Raw genomic sequence first — 9,883 nt, 5'->3', positions numbered from 1 at the left:
ACTGACCCTAGAGTCTGTCTTCCCGAGACACACACACACACACACACACACACACACACACACATCATACACACCCTTTTCTAGACTGGCAGAATGCTGTTTTAGTTACACACACACACACACACACACACACACACTCATACACACCCTTTTCTAGACTGGCAGAATGCTTGCTGTTTTAGTTACACACATACACATACACACACGCACACACACCCTTTTCTAGACTGGCAGAATGCTGTTTTAGTTACACACACACACACACACACACTTTTCTAGACTGGCAGAATGCTGTTTTAGTTACACACACACCCTTTTCTAGACTGGCAGAATGCTGTTTTAGTTACACACACACACACACACACACACTTTTCTAGACTGGCAGAATGCTGTTTTAGTTACACACACACACACACACACACACACACACACACACACACACCCTTTTCTAGACTGGCAGAATGCTGTTTTAGTTTTATGCCCGAACTCATAAGGACAAACACGGTTTGGTGCGCTTTGGTGCGCTTTGGTGTATAGGTATTGCAGAAGACAATAGGCCGTTCCTAGTGCGGGTCCTCGGAAGAAAGTGTCAAGGAGTTCACTGTTTGCCTTGAGTAATTCCCATAGCAAAGACCTAAGAGTCCTTCTCTGCCCTAGATTCCTGGGACCCCCATCTCTGTCCTAGGAGGTGTATCCTGCTGGTAAAAGGGCCCACAAGCCTTTCCCTGCAGAACAGAGTTCAGGCCCCTGGAGCGACTCTCTCCTTTGATCTCAGAGTCTGTCCCCTCAGCAGTTTGTGGTACTTACTCTTGAGGCTTCAAGGGGCTGGGCAGGAGGAATTGGATCAAGAGGCATTGAGGACTAGGTCACTAGTGTGTAACACAGGGGCGGCGGGTGGTTGACGGCGCCGGCTTAGCACGCCCGACAGCACTAACGCGCGGGTGCCGGGCCAAGCAAATCTATTGTCCCCGGCGGCGCTGAGCCAGCAGGCGCCACAGAGTATATATATACCGGTTCCCAAGGCGGTCAGCGACACACCATGGCGCAACGCTCCGGAAAGGTGAGTGCTCCGCAACCTCGGGGACCCCCGCTGGTGGGGAGGGTACAAACTGGTCCCAGATGCTCTTCTGGTGTGACAACGTCAAGCAGAACTTGCTTCATTTCTTAATGAAATGGGGCGACCTCCCTCTGTTGGCTGAGGGCGTGTCTGAGGAAGGTCGCCCTCTCCCCCAACCCTTTCTTAAGGGATTCCCAAGTCAGGAGGAGCTTGGTCAGGTCTGGCGTTTCTGGCTTAGAGTAGTGACTCTCTGGTAGCCGACACGGTCCAGCATCTCCTGCAGTCGCTTCACTCTTCCTCACTACAGGGTGGGTGGGTGGTCAAATGTGGCCTTTGACCCCATACTGCAAGATCTTTCTCTACTTGACTTGAAGCTGGTTCTCTGAAGTGTGTGTAAAGTGGAGGGGACCTCCGAATCCTTTGGATGCTGAGATCTTCCAGAATGTTCTAGAAGCCCTTAGCCGGCTTGCCTTACGCAGGGAGGGCACCCACCAGTATGGCTGTCACTTCCCTTCTGTAATATCCAAAAACCCTTTGGCCTTCAGAGGCTCCTAGCAAGTGCCTTAGTGGTGGGTGTAATTTGTCTGCATGGACTGGAGTGTGCTGTGCTCCCGAAACAAACAGCACTAGCACGGCAGAGCAGGAAGGGAAGAGACCTCACATCACCCACGCCAGGGGCAGGGAAGGACAATTCTTTGGAATAGGTAGAAATAACAAGACTGGAATGGCCACCGTTCCCGGGTGCTATGACGATATTCCTACACACAGAGTCCTTCTGAGAGTGACTGAGGGGTTGGAATTCTGATGATGGGAAGGGAATTTGCAGGTTCTGACGGACTCACCTGTTTAGTTTGGGACAATGACCACCTTCCAGTATTACTGCCATGGGGGTTCATAAAATTCAGACACCTGCCTATTACTCAAAGGAGTGTTCAAGAAGAAGCAAAATATCTGAGGACAGAGCTCAGTTACTGGATGCTTACCTAAATGCATAAAGCCGTGGGGTTTATCCCCAACACGGAATAAACCAGGCACAGCAGAAATGGAGGCAGAAGGATCAGAGGTTCAAGGCCATTCCTAGCTAGTGATAGATTCAAGGCCAATCTGGGATAACCCAGCAGTGGTGATGCAGGCCTTTAATCCTTGCACTCGGAAGGCAGAGGCAGGTAGAGCTCTAAGTTTGGGGCCAATCTGGTTGGTTTCCAGAACGAGTTCTACACAGAGAAACTCTATTTCCAAAAGCAACCCGAGCCAAACCAAACAAATCAAAACAAAGACAAAGACCAACAAAAAACCCTATCTCAAAATAAAGGGTGGGTGGATCGGGTAGACGTGACATTTGGCCCTCTCCTGAACACCCCACTCCGGCCTCTCTGAATACCCCTGTCCCCAAAGAGCTGGGTAATGTGACTATTCCACTGTGAGTCCAGTGGAGCCTGACGTCAGCCAGCTAGCGGCTGACCATTCACTCCCTGCCCCATCAGCAAATAGTGTCTGGCATCTACTGCAATGGAAGAAATACAAGTCTGGGTGCCACTGAGGATGCTGGGGTCCAGAGGTGGAGAATCCCCTGCCCCTGACCTCTCAGCTGGCCTTTCCAGATCACTCTCTACGAGGGCAAGCACTTCACAGGGCGGAAGCTGGAGGTGTTTGGGGACTGTGACAACTTCCAGGACCGAGGCTTTATGAACCGAGTCAACTCCATCCGTGTGGAAAGTGGAGCCTGGGTCTGCTTTGATCACCCTGACTTCCGAGGCCAGCAGTTCATCCTGGAGCATGGTGACTACCCCGAATTCTTCCGCTGGAATGGCCACAATGACCACATGGGCTCCTGTCGGCCCGTAGGCATGGTGAGTTACGCCGCCTGGGGGTTGGGAACCAGGCTCAAGGAGTGGAAGGTCACCCTGGGTGCTTAATTAGAAATATGGGCACTGCCCAGTGATAAATCTTTTTTTTTTTTTTTTTTTTTTGTTTTTTTTTTTCGGAGCTGGGGACCGAACCCAGGGCCTTGTGCTTGCTAGGCAAGCGCTCTACCACTGAGCTAAATCCCCAACCCCGATAAATCTTTAAGACTGTGAGACTCCTGTCCAGATTCATCCTGGGATAAGTGTGAGATGCCAGGAAGACAAAGATGGGTCAGAGACAGAGCACAAGAGCCTTGGGGGCTGCCAAGAATCCTTAGACATCTGAGCCAAGCGTGCAACTAAGTTTCAAAGGTTGGAAATGTGTTTGGATTGTCACCGGATAGGGATGCCTTCATCAAAAGTTGGCTGGGGAGTTAAGCTCCATAAAATGTCTGCTGCATGAGCACCAGAATCTGAGTTCAGATCCCCAGCACCACATACAGCAGGTGTGATGGCTCAGCTGTAACCCCAGCACCTCACACAGCAGATGTGATGGCTCAGCTGTAACCCCAGCACCTCACACAGCAGGTGTGATGGCTCAGCTGTAACCCCAGCACCTCACACATAGCAGGTGTGACGGCTCACCTGTAAACCCAGCACCTCACACAGGTGTGACGGCTCACCTGTAACCCCAGCACTGCATACAGAGGAATCTCTGGGGTCTGCTGACCAATTACTCTAGCCAAATTGAGAAGCTTCAGGTTCAATGAGAGACTCTATAAACAAACAAACAAACAACGTGGAGATAAGGTGTACAAGCCTGGGCTCAGTTCCCAAAACACATGTAAAGGTGGAAGAGAGCACAGCCTCTGCAATACTGTCTGATCTCCACACACACACACGTACATGTGATGGTATATGCACGTGTCCATGTTCACATACACGCACAATGCAATGACAAAAACATTTTAGTAAGGTGGAGATTAATTGAGGAATTCACCCAGCATTGCCCTCAGACCTCCACGCATGCACATGCTCACGTGTGCCTGGATGTACTCCCATGTACATAAACACACACACACACACACACACACACACACACACACACACACACACGCTGGCACTGCTTTGAGCGTGAACATGTACCCAGGCAGGCTTCCTTGCAGAAGTGCCCAGGGGAACAGGCTCTTGAGTTGCACAGATGGCTGTATGTCACAGCTGTGGCCTTTAGGGTGGGATTTGAGGAAAGAGGGCTCCTTGGGTCACAGGTATGAGACCTGCTCCAAGGGTTGACCTCCAGGTGGGATATAGGTGGTCGGAGACCAGTGTGGGCAGCTCTCGTCAGTGTGTCTGTCTGTCAGGGTATCCTGGATGCCTAACTAGGGCTTTAGCTAACATCTGAGGAGTCTGAATAGGCGCCACTCTGTATGGGGCCCCCTTTCTTTCCTACATCAGTTACAGAATCAGCTGGGCTGTGGCACGTTTAATTGAAAGAATGCTTTCCTGGTGTCCCTGCCAGGATGTAGGCATTTGGAGAGAGGCGGTGGCATGGTTGGCTCTGATCCTGCATAACGCTGTTTGTATGAAAAATATATAAGACATCTTCTGAAGACTGTTCTTGTCAGAGCCATCCCAGGCTTCACAGGCACCTGGCCAGTGGGGAGGGCCCCCCTCTGTCCTCTGGATCACACAGGGAAGTGTGTATGTATTGGTCCTAGTGAAATATGGTGTTGAAGCCAGTAGGGACCTCAACAAATGAGAATCATTGTTTTAGATGTCTTGGCTTAGTGTTTTCATAAAGGGTTCTATTACAGTTCTAAAATATTATCATTTGGAGGCCTGCCTGTGGTCTAGAACCGAGGGTAGAGAAGTCAAAACTGGGACGTGAGCTCCCTAAGTGGAATGTCTGAGCAGAGCCAGTGACCCCCAGCTCTGGTCAGTGTGCCGGTCTCTAGGCAGCCTTGCCCTCCCTGGTCCTTAGTTGTACAAGGTGGAGATTTGATCAGTTCAGTGGCTTAGAAGGTTACTAGAGTAATAGAACCCTTTCTCCCATCACATCTCATGGAAGAAAACCAGTGTGCATGCGTGTGTGTGTGTGTGTGTGTGTGTGTGTGTGTGCGTGTGTGTGAGTGTTGGGATGGGGAGAACTCACTGTTTCTCCCTAGTCCAGCCCAGGGCCGGGAGTATTCCATATTCCCTTTCCACCCCTGCATGGGGAGGAGGACTTGGAGTATTCCTTTCTCTCCTCCCCCCATCATGGAGCATGGAGAGCATTTCCGCATAGACATCTTCGAGGGCTGCAACTTCACAGGCCAGTGTCTGGAGTTCGTGGAGGATTGCCCCTTCCTACAGAGCTGGGGCTGGGCCAAGAGCTGTGTCAACGCCATCAAGGTGTATGGGGATGGAGCGTGAGTACAGCCGGGTTGCCAGACAGGCTTGGTAGGGTGGGTAGGTATCAGACCCCGGGGGTGACTCAAGAGAACCTTGCTTCCTGTGGAACAAACTTATACAGCAGTTTCATCTACTCAGAGGAGGTCCACCTTCCCAGTCCAGAAGACCCTGGACCTCTCTGCCTGATGGCTTACAGTCCACACCAACTTTTGGAGAGATGGGCTTCAAGGGGCTCTCATAGGATGAACAGAATGTCTGGGAATTTTGCCTGTCTTCTCTGTTCCAAAACAGCTGTCGGACCCAGTGCTTGCCTTGCAGGGCAGCTTCCTGGCACCTGGTCATTGTACACACGCAGGTGCACCTCACCTGGGTTTCCTCCTGCCCTTGCCTGAGCAATCTGCCCGTGCACACATCCGCCCCGCCCATATTGGAGATGCCATCATGGTTTTACAGAAGCACAGACTGAGATTGCAGTTAACTTGAGAGCCTTGCTTCCCACAACAGAGGCCCTGATAGGATTGCGGCCTAGGGGAGCCCCTTCCACTCTAGAGCTGGGGACCCTTCAACCTCTCCCCCAGCAGAAGAGCCCCACGGGGTTGGTGTAGGGATTTGGCTCCTGAGGAAGTGTACCTCTATATTTCTGAGGTTTAGGATCAGGACCCTTCCGGGAGGGCATCAAGGGAAGGACAGAGGGAGACAAAGTGTGCTCAAGACAGAGCTCTAGTTACCCTCTTACCTGACCTCCCAACCCCACCCCCAAAGCAGAAGGTATTTGGGAGTCATGGGGTAGGAGTCCAAAACAATTTGCCTTGAGAAAGTCACAGGCTAAATTGTGTCTCATGAGGCCAGAGGCACACTTCTGTATGCCAGGTATCGTAAGACCCAAGATATAACCCTCCTACCAATCCAGAGAAGCCTGAGGGAAGGAAGGTGGGAGTGAACACTGAGGAGCAAATGACCTTTAACCTCCACTTTCCTGGGAGGAGCCGGGCTCAGTGGTCAGGAGTGGAGGCTAAGACGGTGGGCCTCTGTGTTGGATCCAGAGTGTTCTTATCTTTGATGACCTTAACTATTACATGATATAAAACTTGTCCAGAAGTAGCTTCACAGATGGTGAGGTCCTGGGTCCCTGGAGCCCTTTCTGGGATCTACCTGGCAGGCAGTAAAGGAGGGCTCCTTAACCACCTCCCCGTGCCAAGAGCGTTCCTTGTGGGCTCCATGCCAGCTCAGGAGTGAGCGGTCCCTCAGACCTGTATCCTTGGAGGCATGTCAGGAACAGCAGAGACATTCCTCAACACCCCAACAGACTGAGCACTCCCCCTTTCTAAGCTTTGAAAATGATTATCATTTTCGTACATCTGTGTTGCCTGCCTGCCTTTGCATCACATGCATGCGTAGTGACCACAGAGGTCAGAGGGGCCATTGAGTTTCCTGGACCTGGAGTTACAGACAGTTACCAGCTGCAGTGTGGGTGCTGGGAATCGAACCTGGGTCCTCTGGAAGAGCAGCTGTGCTCTGATCTGCTGAGTCGCCTCTCCACACACCCCTTTCTCTGGTGCTTTCCTCTAGGAGTGGCAGCTAGGTAAGTGAGGAGACAGAGGACTAGCTGTCAGGCCAGCCAGGTCCCTCTTCCTTTTGGAACGTCCATGAGAGCTCCGAGGTGGCTCGGGACATTACAGAACAGGGTGGGACTGGCTCACTCTCTTGGACACTCCAGCTTAGTGGCAGGAGGCTGGACTCAAGTGATCTGCTCCCCTCTCCAGCCTGACACCCCCACTCCTTAGTTTCCAATCCCCGATCCTCCTACTGTCTGACTGTGCCATTTACCAGGTGAGGGGTCAGGATGAGGAAGGGAGGGGCCTATGATGACTTGGAGTGGAGTGGAGAGCTAGGGAAGTGGGCTATGTGGCCTTTACTGGTCTCTCTTCTCTGAGTTCATCTGCAAGCATAAAGGCTCTGTACATTCCCTGGAAAGAGAACTTGAGTGCTCTGAGACCAGAGAGCAAGAACTGCCAAGGCACATTGTGGGAGGGAGGTCAGAGTAGCTCTGTGACCCGGATCTCAAGAATCTCAGAGATCTAAGCCTGGGAGCACGCCTGAGGGAGTCCTGCTTCCTAAGACCGCTGTGCCCCAGAGGAAGGCTGTGTTCTACTGTGGTTAAGGAGGGGGAGGGGAGAGCCCAAGCTAAAGACTAAAGTGCAGAGACAGCCCTTGACCACGGTGGTTCCATTTCTCTGGTGCAGGTAGGCCTGGAGGCTCCCTCCCCCAACTTTCTATAGCTCCTTTAGGCCAGTCTCCAAACGACCCCCAAGCGAGAAGGTCCACTTAACGACTTTTCCCGGTTCCACATTTACATCCCTATATTTGTTGAGAATCTCTTCCTTAGCTTGTTCCCAGGAAGAGATCACCCACCTACCTAATCTTCCCCATCAAGGCCTGGTGCACACCTTCCCCCACATCCCCAACAGGAGGTGCCCTTGCCAGACCTCCTGTCCACCTGGCTCCAGGTCCTCCGTACAACGCAGGCAGCACAGCCGACTTGCACGGAAGCACAAGCGATGGATGCCAGGGCTGTTGGCTGAGTGGGAATGCTTCCCAGTTTGTATCAGGCGTCCTATCAAGAACTGGGTACTCTGTGCAAACGGCCCTTTGGTGGGTGACTGGGCAGAGTGCATCCCTGAGTCGCTCTCGCCCCTGTCATAGGATGGTCAATTACTGTGCAGTCCCCATCTTGTCGAACCCCAGGACCAAGCCAGAATCAGGCAGTCACTCAAGGCAGTGAGGACCTAGGACGGAGGGGCGGGGCAGGGGAGGCGACTCGTGTGGTTCCCGCCCGGTGATCCGCCCTTCCTCTGGCCTCCAGGTGGGTCCTCTACGAGGAGCCCAACTACCGCGGTCGCATGTACGTGGTGGAGAGAGGCGACTTCCGCAGCTTCTCCGACTGGGAGGCCCACAGCGCACGCGTGCAGTCGCTCCGCCGGGTGCTCAACTTTTTCTAGTCCCAACTGGGTATGTGCGACCCACGGAGGCAATAAAGATCCAGAAAGCGGAGTGCTGGCGGGCATCGGAGTGCTTTCTAGACCCCTCACCGATTGGGGACCCCAACCGGGCCGGGGAAGCCTGGCTGTGCAAGGAAGCCAACTCCCTCCGCTCCCAAGGCTAAGCCAGAGCGGCCGCCGCCTCGGGGTCCAGGGCCACACGAGGGCGCCCGCGAGCGGAACGCAGGCAGCGTGTTTTCTCAAGCCTCGGGGCCACGCCCGAGAGGAGGGGCGAGATGCTGGGGTTGCGGGGGAGATGAAAAGCCGGGATGGGAAAGGGGGAGAAGGGCAGGGTGGGGGAGAAGAGGAAAGACAGGCCCGGGGGTTGAGGGGAAGAGGTGGGGGCGGGGAGAAGAGGAGGGCGGGGTCGGAGAAAAGAGGGCTGGGCTGTGGGGGCGGGGAAAGAGGAGGGACAGGGAAAAGGAGGGCGGAGTCAGGCCCCACGAGGAATGGAGACCTGGAAGAAGCTGTCAGGGTCCAGAGGCACTAGACAACGACTGTCTCTGCAGGATGTCACTCAGCCTCCGCCTTCGCATGGCTCCAGGTGCCAATATACAGAGCTTCCCTGTAGTCAGGTCCTCTCCAAGACATCAGTTCTGCCTTGGGGCTGGGCGTAAATCTGGAGAACCTGTTCCCAGGAATGGAAGAGGAGAGGAGCCTGCCCCGCTGCCAAACCTCCTGCAGTGGGGTTTCTGATAAGAGGGTCCATATCCTCGAATGCCCATGCTGTTCAACCTAGTTACCCAGTGAGAGAGGAAAGTCTCCTTGAGGGGGGGTATTCCAGATGAGATGGAGACCCGGGTATTTCTCTAACCCCTCTCTGCAGGCCCAGGCCCTCCCTGACCAGTTCCCACCTCTCCTGCCTCATTCCCATCTCTACCCTCCCTACACTGAAAGGAATGAGAGGAAGAATACCGTTAAAGATCACTCGGTCCATGCAGGGGGTGCTATCACCAGGAGCCGGACAGGGGGCAAAGATGAGCGATTCTAAGAAATGTTGGGGGCCCTGAGTCATCCCAGGACAGTAGAGGGTTGTTCTAGGTGGAACGTCATTAAGCTGTCTCTGGGTAGAGAACACAGGTACATCTTCTACCCTATGAGTCCCCAGGGCCTGCTGACTCTAACTCCATCCCGCCGAGAAGGCACTAAAGCTCGGTGAACTGAGACCTCCCCCAAGCGGGCCCCCATCCCCACGAGGTTCAGGCCAAGCACCCAAAGAAACCACTAGAAAACAAGCAACAAGACAAACACCTTCTCCACTGCTTCCCTCGGGAAGGGAGTTTGTTTAGAGTCAACCCTGAGTGAGTGTTCCACTTCTCTGGAACAGTAGCAAACCTCTCTGTGGGCGAGTTGCAGCCAGCTTGCCTCCACAGTGAGTACATCTGCCAGTAAGGCCTTCCTGGAGGAGGTCAGGGCCCTGTCCTCCCTTCCCCTCCACAACCACCTACCTCCAGCCCTCCCAGCAAGTCAGAGGATGGCAGAACCCCGCTGGCCCTGGCTAAGGGTCTCATACCCTTTTGCTTATTGTGAGTAACATTATTTTGGGTGTTTAT

The 9,883-nt window shown here is 53.5% G+C and overlaps 1 protein-coding gene across 1 annotated transcript; it reads left to right on the top strand.

Moving 5' to 3' along the window:
* Positions 1–1,039: 1,039 nt before the first annotated feature.
* On the top strand, positions 1,040–8,344 carry Crygn (crystallin gamma N). The gene is made up of 4 exons (XM_032905331.1): positions 1,040–1,060; positions 2,659–2,907; positions 5,164–5,309; positions 8,156–8,344. The coding sequence occupies exons 1-4, from the start codon at positions 1,040–1,042 to the stop codon at positions 8,289–8,291; spliced, it is 552 nt and encodes a 183-aa protein (XP_032761222.1). The 3' UTR covers positions 8,292–8,344.
* The last annotated feature ends 1,539 nt before the right edge of the window (positions 8,345–9,883 follow it).

The sequence above is a fragment of the Rattus rattus genome, chromosome 6 (assembly GCF_011064425.1).
Source record: "Rattus rattus isolate New Zealand chromosome 6, Rrattus_CSIRO_v1, whole genome shotgun sequence".
Taxonomy (NCBI): Eukaryota; Metazoa; Chordata; class Mammalia; order Rodentia; family Muridae; genus Rattus; species Rattus rattus.
This window is presented reverse-complemented; position numbering and strand designations above follow the sequence as displayed.

Excerpts from the sequence above, each read along its gene's own strand:
- Crygn (XM_032905331.1), top strand. The coding sequence starts at position 1,040 with ATGGCGCAACGCTCCGGAAAG. Across the intron at positions 1,061-2,658 it reads TGGCGCAACGCTCCGGAAAG|ATCACTCTCTACGAGGGCAA; the intron begins GTGAGTGCTCCG and ends TGGCCTTTCCAG. Across the intron at positions 5,310-8,155 it reads AAGGTGTATGGGGATGGAGC|GTGGGTCCTCTACGAGGAGC; the intron begins GTGAGTACAGCC and ends TCTGGCCTCCAG.